Raw genomic sequence first — 16,303 nt, 5'->3', positions numbered from 1 at the left:
TTGCCAAGAAAAGTAATTTTTAGCTGGCTTTTGGAAAGACTTCTGTTAAGTAGGTAATAACTTCTTCTTTTTAGCTTACCTATTGTCATCTCAGGTTCTTTTCTTTGCCTTCATTTCCCCTGATTTATTTCACTGCTGTCTCTCCTGATCTCATTTCCTCTCTGCTTCCTCCTCACCCCGTTTTATGGTTTCTTCCTTCTCCTATGTTCTCTCTCCTTCTAAAGTGTTGATAGAAATGAGTTTGCGTGGGAGTTTTCCATTTACTTATCGCGCCGTGTTGGCATTGATTAATTTCCTTTATCTTCTCCACGCCCGGTGACTCATCGACGGCATCCTCAGAGCCTCTGATCTGTTTGTCTTCACCGTTCGCACAACTTCCATCAACCCTCAACTTTCCTGAAAAACTCTTTGTATTTCAAGATTCACCTGCGACTTAAGACTGAGTCACCGTCTAGTGGATCCATTTAGCAGGATGACGAACACACACACACACACACACACACACTTCAAATGACGAGTGAGACTTTAGGAAGTAAAACTTTGTTTATAATAAATTCGTATAAGCCGTAAGTGACTCAGGGTAGATAAGTTGAGTTTTTTTTTTTTTTTATGTTCAAGAAGCATACACAACATGCTGCACATGAAGCAGAGTAATTTGGACGAGTAAGATGTGTTAAAAACATGAACTAAAGCAGGGGTGTCAGGATCGTAAAGCCATGCAGTCGGGGTGAGATTTAATAAAACATGCATAATGCAACAACTATAAGAGAAGTTTTTTGGATATCTCACTTTATTTCCCACCAGAAAGTTGCATTAAAATTGTCTTTATGTTGAAAGTGTTTGGTTTTGAGAAAAATATAGACAGTTTAATCACCTACGCTCTGCTTCAATACAAAGAAAAACTTCAAAGTTTGAATTTAAAGCTTATTATTGCATTTTTTTCACCGGTCCAGAACTGTCAAGATGAAACTGGGCTGTTTGTAGCTGCTGAACTAAAATGTGTTTGACTCTATTAATATAACATATGTGACCATATCAATCCTGTTGCACTCACGGACTGACCCAGATTCTCTCCCAAAAAAAAAAAAAAAAAAAAAAAAAGAGGCGGAGAGGAGCAGTTGACTTCCCGACTAATAATCTGATTCTAAAATTAGAGGGCAAACCCAAATCTACTTCCTGGAGGTTTTTTTTCCCCCCCTTCAAACGGGAGGCAGTGAAGGCGGCCCGTCGGATTTAGCGGCGGTGATTTGTGGCTGTGGGTGTGCGAGTGCCTCACATAAAAACGGCTGCAGGGAATCTGTCTTGGGCTTGTGGTTGAAGGGAGAGACCGGCGGCCTGCTGCGAGAGGAGCCCGATCGATACGTGATGAATGAGGGCGGTCACTCGACGGCCGCTTCAGTTGTGGGTTATAAAAGGTCAGTTGCAGCTGTGAAGATGGATTATTCTGACCTCTGACCCCCGCGGCAGCTGACCGGAAGCTCAACATATTTGAGCGGCGACATGATACGGGCTCGTTCCTCTGTCCAATCAAACAGCTCTTTGTTCGATACGCGTGGTTTATGGCGATCTGTGTGTGCGTCCAGGTGATGAAGACCTACCACATGTACCACTCGGAGAGCATCAGCGCCGAGAGCAAGCTGAAGGAGGCGGAGAAGCAGGAGGAGAAGCAGATCGGCAGGGGCGATCCCGTCTTCAGCATCCGCATGGAGGACAAATATCAGAGGCGCAGCTCGGTCAAGAAGATCGAGAAGATGAAGGAGAAGGTAAAACACAGCCATGAAGTCACGAAACATCCCTTTATACGTCTGCTTTCTTCAGCTTAGGGTCACTGGGAGCCAATCCCAGTCAGTGACCGCCAGTCCATCACAAAGCAAACAGAGACAAACAGAAGTAGAAGAGACATTACTCATGAGCTACCTGCAGTTAGATAAATTAATCAAACCGTTTCACATTCACATGTTTGATTCTGGATTTAGTCCCAGAATAAAAGCTTTTTGTGCCACAGCACAGCTTTTTGTTGTTTTTTTCCCCTCTGAGGTCTGTCCGACTCGGCTCAAGCAAGAAAAAGCCAAATGAAAAAGCTCCTGCAGTCACAGAACGGGCCTGTTGAGCTAAATATCTGAGGCACATGATTAAAGCAGACAGGAATGGATTTGTTTAACACCGCTTTTTTTCCAGGAATGCTTTTGGGAAGTGTTGAAAATATGAATGATTTCGAAGCGTGTTAGTCAGAAGCCTTTGGTCAGTGGATGGTGACTAACCTCCGTCTCATGTCTGTCTGGCAGAGGAAGTGTGGGACGAAGACAGATGGTTGAAGTTAAGGACGTGGGCTGTTTTTAGTTTAAATTGTTCCTTTTCCTTTCTTGTTCCTATTTCTTTTTTTTTTTTTTGTTTTTTTTTTAGCTGTTTGCTGAATTTAAGTTTTTTTTCTCCTCGACTGTTCAGAGAAACTGTTGTTTTGCCAGTAATCCCGCCGCAGCCCCGCGACTCGCGGTGTGTGCTCAGACATTAAAAGCAAAATCACTTGTCAAAAAGCAATTCTCCCCTCATTAAACCCATCCCGTCCCGCTCCCTCTGTCGTCGTCTGCCTCTCATCCTCGTTCTAATTCTCTCCTCAGCGTCAAGCCAAGTACTCCGAGAACAAGCTGAAGTCGATCAAAGCGCGGAACGAGTACCTGCTGACGCTGGAAGCAACAAACTCATCTGTCTTCAAATACTACATCCACGACCTGTCCGACCTCATCGATGTGAGCATAAAACCGGCTGGTTTTTCTCAATCGTGTTCCCACACGGCTTCATCTTTGGCTCGTTCTGGTTTACGCTCTCAATTTGCACATTTTCATTGCACAAATGATGATTTTTGACCTAAAGAATTGCTGAAAGTTCATGTCCTGGCACACAGGAAGTACCAGATCAGTGCCATTTCATGTGAAAGTTGTTGTCAGTTTCTCTGCAGCTCACTGAGGGGAAAAGTTTCTGCCAAAAACTGCACACAAAGTTTGGAGCCACTTCTCCTCCGAGGCCGACTTCAATGGCGAAGGAGGAGTTTTAGCCTAATTTCTTCATGCTGAAGGCCAATTATTGTTCACGGGTGTTTTTACTGACCTTTAGAGACGATTTAAAATCATAATCAGCAGAGAGACTGATGACTTCCACAGCTGGGCCGCGTATCAAAGAGCTTTTCGACCACCAGTCTGTGTGGGATGAAAATTACAGTGCAGGACAGAATTAAAGCAGCTTATTAACTTCTCTGATGGAAGACTTTTTCTTTTCTTTTTTTTCCTCCCTCTGCCCTCCTTTCATTCTCAATGTCATTATTGGAATCCCTCTGCTTTATATACCATATTTGGGGTTGTGCATGACTTTGTGCCGCTTTTTGAAAAGTCGTTGCAACTGTTTGCCTGCAGAAAGCGAACGTCCCTCTGAACCGCCGTGGTTCTTACATAACGTTCAGGTGTGGGTTATCGCTCTGTTTACAGCAGCGCTCATTCCCTTCAACTTGGCAGATGACTTTGCTTGACCTTTTTTTCCTACCACACTGATAAACATCACTTATTTATAATCCGGCTCACCTGGATTGTTGTTATTTTTATTTTTTTATTTTTTTTCTTCTCCAGCGGAGTAAACTCACCTCTGAGGCGTTTCTAAGGAAACAGGCGAAGGTCGGGTTTTTAGCGAGCGTTTAGAGTTATATATTCCAGACAGGCCTGAAGAAGAGAGAGCAAAGCAACCGCTATTCAGCGGCATGCTGTGAGCTGAAATTACCCCTCTCTCCGCTTTGCTCACAAGCCTTCGCATCTCAACAGGGTGTGTGTGTGTGTGTGTTTGTGTGTGTGTCTCTGTGTGTGTGTTGAACTCTGTGTGAGCTGCATGTGCAGACACACACACATTTGTTTATTGATGAAGACCGTTTTCAGAGAAAAGAAACAAAAGCGTACAGGAAGACGGGCCGTGGCGTCGTTTTGAGTGTGTGTGTGTGCGTGTGTGTGTGTGCTGAGGGCTTGTGTGTCTTCGCAAGAGAGACCTTGGCCAAGGTTCTGGTTATTAAAAGTCAGCATTAGATCCTGGAGGTAACGCTCAGAAAGTCCTGGAATACAAAGTTGTGGGTATCGATTTTCTGTCACTCTTTGATTATAATTTTTTTTTTTTTAATTCCTTATATGGCTGTGAATTCTGCTGCTTTATTCATAAACCTTCCACATTATATTGATGTTGTATGTTTGTTTTTTTGCAGTAAAAAAGCACCTTGGCAGGAAATCAAGCTGACATTTATATAAAAAATGCATTTTATGTGGATTCCACCAACGTGACTTTATCAGTTTGATCTATAAACCTTCTCTTTAATGTATTATCATAGGTTTAAACTGCGGAAGGATTTTTAGTTGTTTGAAAAACTCCATACTTCCGTTTGTTTCCTCGCAGTGCTGTGATTTAGGCTACCACGCCAGTCTGAACCGGGCCCTCCGGACCTACCTGTCGGCGGAGTACAACCTGGAGACGTCGCGCCACGAAGGTCTGGACATCATCGAAAACGCGGTGGACAGCCTGGACCCGAGGAGCGACCGGCAGCGCTTCATGGAGATGTTCCCCACGGCTTTCTGTCCACCCACCAAGTTCGAGTTCCAGGCTCACATGGGAGACGAGGTACGGCGTGCGTTTGTGCTCGACACGCCGCGACAAATGACAAAAATGTCATTTTAGAGTCACAAAAGCTGCAAAAATAAGTTTTAATATGAGTTTTTTTAAGCCCTCCACTGTATATAATCCAATGGAGTAAACCTGGAGTGGATTCGGAGTAGATTTTAAAAAGTCTCACACTTAATGAGGTCTAATATTTAGAGCTTTAAGTGCTGTTTTTACTAGTCATGTTTTACGAGGCAATGAATTTGACAAATCCCGTGTTATTTCTTCCTCCGGGTCAACATGTGTTTGCAGCCGCTCACTGTTTGGCTGATATCATCCCTCTTTACGAGCTGCCGTTGTGCGACTGTCTGCATTCATTTGGCAGAAGTCACTGCGGTTAAGCGCTGCAATCCGGGAAGAATTCGGGTGTCTGCAACCTTTTCCCGTTTCAGCCGCGGCTTGCGTGCCGTTGTTTCTGCGGCCAGGTGACATTATCTCGGCTTCTTGGTCAGTGAGGTGTGTGTTTCCTCCCTCTCCCCAGGTGTGTCAGATCTCGGTGCAGCCGCCGGTGAACGGGGAGCTCATCCTCAGATTCCAGCAGCTGCAGTCTCGCCTGGCAACTCTCAAGATTGAAAACGAAGAGGTAAAATAGTCCCGCAAATAATTCATTTCTCAATCTGGGTTCGTGGCGGAGGGCTCTTTGAACGCGTCAGAGATTTTCGTCTTGCATTTTGGTGTCTGCGAGAGACTCGACGGCTGCACGATGCCGGCAGGTACTGAGAAGTGAAGCTACTCAGGAAAGTTAACTTTAGCCAGAAGTCATCTGAGGTGAGACAGAAAAAAAAGCTTCCTGATGATCTCTGAAGTATCACGTTTTTCGTTGCATATACACAGTACACATCCACACACACACACAGATGCGCACACTGTGTGTTTTCCTCTCTCCCATGCCCTGCAGGTAGCCATCAAACCCTCTCTGTGAAGCCTCCATTTTTGCTCCCACTGGTAGAATTCAGTATCTTGCCTTTTATTGGCACGAACCTGTCCTGCACTGCTCTTTTTTTTTTTTTTTTTTGACATTGAAGGTGCATCTGAGCTTCGTAGCCCGCGTTGCTTCCCGGTTCTCTGCAGTATGCTTGAGTAACTCCACATTTTTTATTCAACAAAGGTAAGAAAGATGGTGACTTCTGCTGGTTCACAAAGTGAAATCACATCCATCAGGCTGGCTTTTATATCCAGTCTGACCTGCTTCTTCTGAGTGATCTCTCAGCTCTTTTTCCTCTGGTACATTGCACACAGAAACAAGGTGATGCTAAACTTACCTGCATGGTATTTACCAAGTCTTCATATTCCTCTTGATTAAATTATCAAATGGAATTTACTGAGAATATATTAAGAAGAGACAGTAATTAAGAGATGGAGTAATGCTCTTTTACGAACTGTTTTTTATTGACAGCGATCCATAACTTCGTTTGGTTTCCAATAAATCAACAGACGCAAACTCCCATTCATCCATACATGAGATTTTTCATCACTGATGAACCTCAGATGCATCTTTTGAGACTGTGGGAGGAAACAGGGAAAGTACTGGAAACAAAAAAAACACATGGAAAACAGAAGTACAGAAAGACTCCAGATCCTGATCTGTTGTCATGTAGCTCAAAAATAAGTCTGAAAAGGATCAACACAAACACTGCTTTAGATCTTAATGCTACACTTTACCATGAAATGTCGCTACCTCGTTGCTATCAAACATGCCTCAAAGCCATACTGTCAGAGTGAATTTGTTAGAACTTACATAATGCAACAGCTGAGTTGGGTTTTATTTGTGATTTTACTGTATTTTGCACCAGAAGATTTCATTATAATTGAGTTTGTGTTGACATTGTGGTGATTTTCTATAGTAATTGTTTGGTTTTGTGAAACTATGGACATTTTCATGGCATATACTCTGTGCCTCGGCAACAACAAAAAGAAAAAAAAAAAACTTTACAGTTCAAATTTAAAGGTTATTATGGCACTATTTTACTGGTTCACTCAAGATACGGTCCCTGAACTTAATGTTTTGCTGAAACAATCTAATCACAATCACATCATTTATTAAAAGGGTTTTTTTCTTCATATTTTGTATTCTATGTAAAAATCAACTTTTAAGTTAACCTTCTGCCAGATTGAAAAAGATTTGCTGTTGTGAAAGTAGATGTAAAAGAAAGTCATCAGTGAAATGAATCCTCCGTTACCGTTGGCCGTCCGAATGTGTTGTTTGATTGTTAGAGGGAATGAATCCAGGCTGGTCTGCGTCCTGCTGCTATCGCCACAGCGCACACCGTATGCGCAGTGTTCCTGCCACTGGGCCTATACACATGCCCGTGAGTGTGTGTCTTTGGGTGTGTGTGTGTGTGCGCGAGCCCCGGTGGCTGGGTGTCCTTGTCCACTGCCTTGCTGAAGCGGATGTCCTGGCGGGTCACGATTGGAGGGTGCAGCCGCCTCATGTTCGGATCACCAGATGGCCTCCCTTCCCCGGCATGGTGTGCCAGACACATCCTCTAAAAAAAAAATCAACTTTCAAAGCAGGAGTAGCGACCTACAAGCCCGACAGTGAAGTGTGACAAGAGGGCCTGTCTTTATCTGGACAGGAAAAGCGTTTCACAGAAGTGCAGCTGCTTCCTCAAAACCTCTTTGACTCCTGTTAAATGGCGAAAGAAAACATGGTTGAATAATTTACTCTGCATCAGTGATGGCGGGCTGCAGCATGAGGGGGACGACGACTCTGGATTTTACTTTCAGTCTGATGTTGGAGTTAATATTACTCAGCTTGGTGCCTCATTTCACACCATGTTGTAAATTTGGAAGATCGTTCGATTTAACTTTTGACGTACTCAGCCTGATGTGTTTCTTCATTCATCTGGCCATTAAGGTCACATTTACCACACACTCAGAAAAGTGTACCTAATGATGTTTCTCATGCTAATCTAATTCCATCTCTCTTTTGTGTTTGTTTTTTTTCTCTGATACAAATCAGGGAGGAACATCAAAGCCTGTGTGTGTTCGCATAATCGGATGATCACAGTGACTGTAAGATCCTCTGAAAGCAGTGGCCTGACTCTAGAAATGTGGGAAAAGATGTTGGGATCATTGTGTGTTGAGCGGAGTTGTTTTGGCGTTTCACAGTCCTGGTGTTATTTTTGGGCCGAGCAGATGATGACGGTATGCGAACGAGACTGATGTTCTGCCAGCGGTGATGCTGCACTGGAGGAAATGCCTCAATCATGACTCTCTGCTGGTAAAAAAAATAAATAAATAAGAATAAAAGCAAACTTGATCCCTTCTTGGGGACTTTCTCCAGGTGTGTTGTGCAGCTGCAGGGAGTGACGGGCATGTACACTGAGCAGCTCTAAGAGCTCTGGAATAATTCAGCCCCAGCAGTGAACACTGGTAACTGTTCGTGTGCTGAATAATGAATAAACTCGCCAGCTAGAAGCAATTCTTTCACATGCATGGCTCCCGTCTGCACAATGACAGCCGGGCCTCTCGCCTCCGATGGGGCCACCCGGGATGAGGCTGTCAGTGAGCCTCAAAACGCACAAACTCAACTAACAACTGCGTGTCGCGATTGCTTACTTCTGTCATGGACCAGCCGAAGATGAGCTGAAATGCAAATAAAGATTTTCTAAGAAATACTTTTTTGTCCATCTGTGCCGTCGCGGAGGTTCACGAAGCTGCCTCTCCTTTCACATGTTGTCGTCATATGTCGTGATACAAAGGACACACGTGTTGTTTAAAGCGGCGGAACTGGCAGAACATCTCGTGCACTCGGTGCACCGTCGCACCGTCGCACTTGCACAGATCCCGATGTTTATAAGCTCTGGGAGAAGCACTGTTGACAGGAAGGCGGCGGTTATGGAGATGAATCTTAAAAGCCTGAGCCTTCAGCTGAATTTACCTTCTCCAGCCAACTTTCCTCACCTCTGGCCTCTCTAAGTGCATGTAAATTGATTGCTTTGGTTGGCAGTCACGTTCAGTGGATCTGTGGGAACGTGTCTCCTGTCCGAAAGCACCTGAATTTTTCAGAGTGTCTCGGCAGGGAGAGAGTGGTTTTTAGGGAGTGTGATGAAGTGAGCTGCCTCACATGCAGAGGAGAGATGACATTTAGCTTTTCGGACGGCAGGTTTCTGCTCCAGATCGACACTTGAAGTGAAAATGCTTCGCTTTTGCGATTTTATTTATTGTCCTTCTGCTTGTGCATGTGCAAAAATAACTATTTAGTGCAGCCAGAGAGTTGACCAAAACAGATGTGAGGGCTCAGCTCATACAAGAGGACTGTTTCAGCTGTGAAGTGAAAGTTAAAGGACTTTTTTTTTCCTTTTCTTTGCAGATAAAGAAGACGTCAGAGGCCACGCTGACCACCATCCAGGACATGGTGACCATCGAAGACTACGACGTGTCCGAGTGTTTCCACCACAGCCGCTCCACCGAATCGGTCAAGTCCACCGTGTCGGAGACGTACCTCAGCAAACCCAGCATCGCCAAGAGGAGGGCCAATCAGCAGGAAACAGAGCAGTTCTACTTCATGGTGAGCGGAGGGAGAGAAAAGAAGTCCTGTTACTATTTTAAAATCTGTAGAAAAACAGACATTAATCCCTCTGTTTAAGCTTGGAAGTGAAGACACCAAAAAGATGGGAGTCACAGCTTTCATCTGGACCAGCGTTTGCTTCATTTGTGCCTGTAAACTCTGTTTCTCATGCACCAAGCCCCTCTGAAATCTTTGATGAGCTGGCAGAGGGGGGGGGTCGTTCCCAAAATACTTCCATTTTGTTAAGTTAGCCGCTATCTTGTTGAAGTCGGAAGATGGACATGCTCTGATAACGGCTTTAAAAGGGCTCTCGGCGTGTCCTTTGCCACTGGCCGCCTTATCACAGATTGCCGTCTTAAGAGCGGGCGCTCTGCTTTGGCACTTGGGGCCGGCGTGTAATTACGCTCAATTCTCTGCAGAAATTCCGTGAGTTTCTGGAGGGCAGCAATCTCATCTCCAAACTGCAGGCCAAACACGACTTGCTGAAGAGGACGCTTGGCGAAGGTACCGTCATGATCTCCTTCAAGTTAAACTAAATAAGATTTCTCAGAAAGTCTGCATGATACTTTATTTATGTTCATGACCTTGTGTTTTGAGTTTTCTCCCAGTCGTTTCTGCTGTTTTGGAGTTCAGCTCAGTTGAACTGCTCAGCTCCCATGACGCTGGTTGAAATAGTATAGGAAGTACATTAATGAATCAAAGTCTTCTAACATTCACATTTAGCACAAGTGACTCCTAATCTCTATCTAAACAAACACGATACGAAATAATTCCCTTTTATGCAGTCATACTTGAGCAGTTTTGTGTTGCAATTCTTTCTGCTTTCCCCCCACAAGTCACTGCTCCCTGATGGTAATCTGGGCTTTAGCCAGAGCGGTGGGGGATTGCGAACTTACATTATCCGTCTTAGTGATTGATTCGCTCCCAACTTAATGGACCGCTGTGTATTAGAGGGGTGGCGGTCATTACAACAGGCTCTCCTTGTTCTGCACCGGCGGGATCTCCAGGAGGCCTCGGCCAGTGTCTGTCAGTCATTGTACCGACCGGCAGTGCTGGTGGTCCCCGTCAAACATGTCCGCCTAATGAGTCAAGGAGCCGTGAAGTGACGAGGAAGAAAAGCCCTCATGCTCCTTCATCACATTGTTGTCAATAGGCTGCAGTGCAGTGAGTCACTCAGACGCGAGGACAGGTCAGATCCTGTCCACGGGAACAGATGGCCACACATTCACAACTTCTCCTGTACTTCCAAACCGTTTGGAAACCATTTTCAGCTTAAAGTGACTTTACTTGTCCAAACATGCGTCCGTGTGATCTTACAGTCGTGTGTGTGTGTGTCTGCATGTCTGTTTGTACTGTTTAGTTCATATGAAGTGTTAGCTCGAGCTGTTTGGTGCCGGTTGTGTGTGCGTGCACGTCTGGCGGTGCGTGTGGGTTCGTTGGTGGACAGATGGCAGGTTTCAGATGCTCCTCCAGCCGTGCGCGCCGTTCTCTGCAGGAACCTCGGAGACAGGTCCTGACAGGTCCACTCCACCAACTTCACCCTTGCATCCCTTTTTTTCTTCACAGGCCACAGAGCTGACTACATGACCACAAGGTAAAACACACACGCACTCACACACACACGCAAGTCTGCACCTGTGTACTTTCAAGATGGCTGCACAGTTTGTTTTGACGAAAACTCTCAGTGACATATCGCAGCTCCTCGGGGTGACGACTGTTTGGCCCTGAAAATATGATACGAACTGCTTTGTAAGAAGATACTATGCACGCATTTTTCTCATGTTCCTAGTATAAGTTTAGTATTTTCAGCCAGCATTGTCAATAGATACTTCAGAATTTGAAATTAGTTTTGACTAAATAGACAAACATTGCTGAAGCTGCATACTTTCGATGCTAAAAAGATCATAATTAAATTATCCTACAAGTAATTAAAATGTACAAAAACAATTCATCTGATAGAGATTTGATGAGAGAATAACTCTGATCTCGACAGACTGCAACAGTGATCAGGCGTCCAGAACCTGTTGACACTGTTGTTGCAGAAATGAATGCTGGGGACACTGTAATAAGTCTCCATTGAAACCGGTCACTCTCCCGTGTATTTATAAATGAGCTGTTGAAGGGGGAAAGTGTCAAATTCTGTTTGTGTTTTTCTGCTTTTTAGTGAGTACATCAAAAACTGTCTTGGGCAACATGCCTGAAATTATTGGGTTCTTATTATTAACAAATGCTCACAACAGTTTACAGCCAGCCACCAGGTTCTCAGATATTTTATTGTTTTGGCCGTTTTTTGTACTAAGTTTTAGCTCATTTGAACAGAATTTTGTTTTTTCTTACATAATGAGAGAGTTTTGTTCATATTGCAAACACATGATCTTTTTTTTTTTTTTTTTTCGTTGAGATTCACATTTTTGGGCCTTTCCAGTGAATACGTCTGGTCGCTATTAATAAGTCCAGACTCTTTTCATCTGAGTCCAGCAGGTCACAAGGAGCCAGGCTAACAGCAAGTGACACAAAGTCACGCACACCAGCACACACACTGACACAAACTAATGGCGGCTGTCCCCGGCGGGGTCCGTCATGAGGCAGGCGCCGACAGCGGCTCTGACATTTCACTGGCCTGTGGTCTCTGCACAGCGCTGCAAGGAAGAGATTACAAAAATTCAGGAGTTTCTTCGCACGTAGCGCTTCTGGATTCGAAACGATTTCTTTGAGACACACACAAACCTGCATGCTCTTACATAAAGTGAAGCACGGTGGTCTGACTTGTGGCGGGGACAGATGAGACGTTTTATCATGAACGCTGCTTTGTTTCACCGCTCTAATGCATTCTTTGTATTCTAGACATCCCAACGGGCAGCTCAGAACCCACACTGCCACCCGGCGGGCTAGACCCCGCTCTGTCTTTAATGTTAGGTTATTTAATGGCAATTTGGAGTCATTCATCAAGGTACTTATTACCAGTCTGCTGCTTGACTTTGCTCCTCCTCCTGCCTATTTTCTGCCTTGCTCTGGCTTTTCTGGTCGTTTCGGTGGGTTCCCCCGAGGCATCTTAGCCCAGTTCGCCAGCTGAAAATCAACACATTTGAGCTACGATGGATTCTGGAAACCTTCCTCCGGAGTCGGTGAGCTCCTGCAGCCGGCGGCTGAGACGTTACTGGAGGCACTGATGGATTCAGAGGGGCTGCAGGAGGAGCGGGGCGGCGGTCGGAGGGATAAATGTTTGTCTCCGTCAGCTCCCCTGACTCACTGCTGACCTGGCATCGCTGAACCGCTCTGGCAGAGAGTTTCTGTCCTCCTCCTCCTCCTCCTCCTCCCCCTGAGTGTGAGCAGAGGCCAGTGCAAACAGCAGGATAAATGGCAGTCGGGGAGCAGATGCCAGACTGATAACACGTGCTGCATCCCTCCTCCGGCCTTTTCACCGCCTCTCGCTGGTGGCCGCGTCCTGTCCAGCTCCCGCTGCTCTCTCTGGGGTTTGATGCCAGCGCCGAGTGGATTTAAAGGAGCACTCTTAATAAAAAGCTTTGGTGGGCAGGTGCTGTGGTCCTAATCTGGTACTTGCTTTTTTTTTTTTCTCTCTCTTGTTCTTTCCCTCTCTCCCTCTCTCTCCAATCTTCAAACCCTGTTTGCAACATTTCTCTTTAGCCGCGGACGACGGAACTCACACACTCGACATCAGGTAGACGCTGAGGCATCTTGGGGGGGCCCATGCTGCTTGACTCTGCTCATTTCCTGTGATCTGTCCTGCATCCGCTAGATTTTCAATGATTGTTTATTAATTTTCCAATTATATTCTGTGAATTCTGTGACAGACTGAAGATAGGGAACACCTGTGGCTTCATTTGCATATGCAAATTCACGACAGCCACAAATCTAGTTGTCCTTCCGGTGTCCCGTACTAACCGAACTTGTGTTACATAATCTGTCTGCACACAGACCCTCCGCACCAATGATAGCTTGTCGATTTTGGCACGGCTGCTGTGTTTGGACCCGTCGTACACCCCTCCAACCCCCCCGAGGACTGTAAACAGATCCACTGTATCATTAAAAACCGTGTTCTGAGTCACCGTCCGGCGATGAGGCGCATGAGCAGCTGGCACCGAGGCAGGGCCGGGGCGAGCGGAGAGACCACACCTCCCCGTCTCATCTCACCGTGTTGAGCGTGCGCCTCTTTAGATAAGCTCCAGTTAATTTAAACACAGCGTGAATTTGATTGGTTGCCTCAAGAAAAAAAAACAAAACAAAAAAAAAAAAAACACAGAAAGTATATTTAGAAACACTGGAGCCCAATTCAAACATATCCAACAGCATATTTTTCTGCTTGTTGTGGCTAATTAGTGATATTTTTTGTGTTAATCAACAATCATGAATCCTTACGGGAGACGGGGCACAAACCAACAAACAGCTGGTGAATCCAGTTCAGTCTGTCTCAGGAGGATCTCTGCGGAGTAACACTTGCTTTGTTTTCAGTATTAGCAGCTCTCCTCACTGCATGTTTCCACGCTCTTTGTTTTTTCACATTGATCAGCGTTTTATTCGAGCCAAATCAATACATAAGCAAATTGATGAATTTGCAGTTATAAAGTACTGGGCAAAGGTTGATGTGCCTGATGTGCAGGTAGAAATCCTGCAGGACATGTCGACAGTTGGCAGCAAAGCGACTGAGCAGGAGGGGAATCAGTGTTTGCTTTCAGAGCAGCTTGTTTTGTCAGAGCAGATCTTCTGTGGAGGTAGTCTGGTTCAGATCCTCCGGCGGCGTCACGTTAACCCACCCAGGCGTGATTATGTTAAGACGAGGGCCCGGTGGGGGGCCCGCCGTCGCTCCCAGGGCCCGTTTTCTTCCTCTCCGTGCTGTAGGGAGTTTTTAATAAACGCTGGCTGTGTGGTTCCAGGTTGTTTTCCTCTGCTGCGGAATAAATTTGGAGCCAATCAGACTCTCTCCTGCTGGTATTACATGTTTGATATGTAGCATCAGCCTACAACTTTTGCACAGTACCAAGAACTGCATGATGCAAATGTTAAATGTCTTAAATAAGAATCACTTAATTCAGTATTGGTTTGGCTTTAGTTCCTATACATGTAGCAAGTAGTCATTAAACACACTATTTTGAAGATTGTTTTTCTCATTCATTTTCTCTGGAAGGACTCCGGACAGGCGATCCCTCGCGTGGTTGAAAGCTGTATTCGTTACATTAATTTGTACGGTGAGTTGCATCCCGTCTCTTTCTTGTTTTCTCAGGATGAATCTGTGTCGTAATTTCGGGCCGCTCAGGCGTTAATTGCTTGGGCGTGCTCGCTGTTTTACGTGTGGCGATTTCTCTTTGCTCCACTTCATTTTGCCGTTATGGGAAAGTGCCGATCCCGTCCTGTTTACAGCAGCGCTGACTTTTCCACCCTTCTCCTTAGCCACACAACTTTTTTGGATGTTGTTAGATTCTGTCTAGATTCTATGTGACAGTAGTAAAGTTGCTGCATCTCGTCTAACGCCCAGTCGGTGACGTTCAGAGGGAAATCTAAAAGAAGACCAACAAGAGAACTAATTATGCTTCATTCTGACTTTTGACCTCTTGCGTTATTAGGTTTTAATCCCAACTGGTCGACACTTTGGTGAGGCGTGATTGCCGTCTCCCTGACTCATTATTATCTTTAATTAGCAAAGTGAAGGGGATTAGCGGACAGGATGCACCTTTTAGCTCTGAACTGAAGAAGCTTCATTTGCTGAGTGAAGGTTTTTTTTTTATGTGGTCATCAGAAGCATGTTGTGCGTCTTTCGCTCTTGTTTTTCTGCTTTCCTTTCTTATTTTATCTTTTATTTTGTTTGTTGGACCGCAGGCCTTCAACATCAAGGAATATTTCGTGTGTCTGGATCCCAGCTGGAAGTCAATGACATCAAGAACTCGTTTGAAAGAGGTGTGTGAGTCTGTTCGCGTGACCAGAAAAGTTCCATATTAGATTTCTGAATTATAATGAAACTTGCCTTGTTTTTACCAAACCCAAATTGCTGGTAAATGGAAAGTAACCATATTAAACCAGTGTCATCCGGGCGTGTTTCACAGAGCGATGCTTTTATTCAGTAAAGCTGTATTACTGACCGAGCTTCTCGTCTGTGTTTCAGGAAATGACCCCCTGACAGACGACGAGAATAATCATGACATCAACTCAGTGGCTGGCGTTCTCAAACTCTACTTCCGGGGTCTGGAAAATCCACTTTTCCCCAAAGAGAGGTTTAATGATCTGCTCTCATGCATCAGTAAGAACGCCCAACTCTTCCTCCTGTTGAATGCTTGTGACATATTGACTGTTATTGTTTTTATTTGTTCAGTCATGATTTCTTTAAATTTATTAATATTCACTGAGAGTTCTTCTGCACTCCTTTGTACTTTTTCAGTCCTGACAACTCAGGCTTTCGGCATGTGTTTCACATCACACACTTTTTTGATGGACTGACTGCGCCTCGCTGGGTGCAACCTGCAGAATCACCGGAAAATAGAAACAAAGCTTGAGCTCGCTCCCACAGCCTCTGTCTGCTCCCCGTCGAGCCGCCGCTTTAATGTCTGTGGCGTTCGCTCAGAAATACACCGAAACGGTGCAGATTTTGCAGTTGCACCTGATAAACATTCTCATAAAAGGTTTTATTTGCGGCGTGAACAGAGCGCTGAGTCTTATTTTCACCGTTTTCACTGGCAGTAAGTTTGAAATTAGTCATTGCCACTTGTAAATTCTGCTTTCCCGTCAAAACAGCTGGACCGCTGGTGTTTTCGGCCCTCTCGCCTGTTGCGTGCGCGCCGCTCTGTGGCATTTGACCGCTGAGACGGGAGGCTATTTGCCATGTGTGGCACAAAGCCGTCCGTGCTTACAGCGTTGCGGAGGAATGTTAAACGTGTCCGCAGCGCTCGGCCGAATCGCCGTCTAGAATAGTCACATTGTGGTTTTAACTGTGAGTCACATCACGGATCAGTTCGCTCTTTGTGTGGCTTTTCATGATCTTTAAAGGCAATGCATGGGGGCGGGGGGTTCAGTTCTGTTGAACAATTGGATGCTGTTGTGCCTTTTGCTGGTCTCTGTATGTGTCGTATATGCATGTGTGTTGTTGTTTTTTTCTACTTG

At 45.2% G+C, this 16,303-nt stretch overlaps 1 protein-coding gene across 1 annotated transcript in view; it reads left to right on the top strand.

Annotated features, from left to right (window-relative positions):
- The window catches only part of LOC115384442 (SLIT-ROBO Rho GTPase-activating protein 1-like), a 47,692-nt gene that overhangs the window by 14,421 nt on the left and 16,968 nt on the right, over nucleotides 1-16,303 (top strand). Inside the window, 11 exon segments of the mRNA XM_030086717.1 lie at nucleotides 1,584-1,763; nucleotides 2,619-2,747; nucleotides 4,423-4,644; nucleotides 5,165-5,266; nucleotides 8,999-9,196; nucleotides 9,616-9,700; nucleotides 10,763-10,790; nucleotides 12,842-12,875; nucleotides 14,340-14,400; nucleotides 15,029-15,106; nucleotides 15,312-15,446. Of these exon segments, the coding sequence (XP_029942577.1) occupies nucleotides 1,584-1,763; nucleotides 2,619-2,747; nucleotides 4,423-4,644; nucleotides 5,165-5,266; nucleotides 8,999-9,196; nucleotides 9,616-9,700; nucleotides 10,763-10,790; nucleotides 12,842-12,875; nucleotides 14,340-14,400; nucleotides 15,029-15,106; nucleotides 15,312-15,446 (1,252 nt within the window).

The sequence above is a fragment of the Salarias fasciatus genome, unplaced genomic scaffold (genome assembly GCF_902148845.1).
Source record: "Salarias fasciatus unplaced genomic scaffold, fSalaFa1.1, whole genome shotgun sequence".
Classification (NCBI taxonomy): Eukaryota; Metazoa; Chordata; class Actinopteri; order Blenniiformes; family Blenniidae; genus Salarias; species Salarias fasciatus.
Note: the sequence above shows the minus strand (reverse complement) of the source record. Positions and strands in the feature narration are given on the sequence as shown.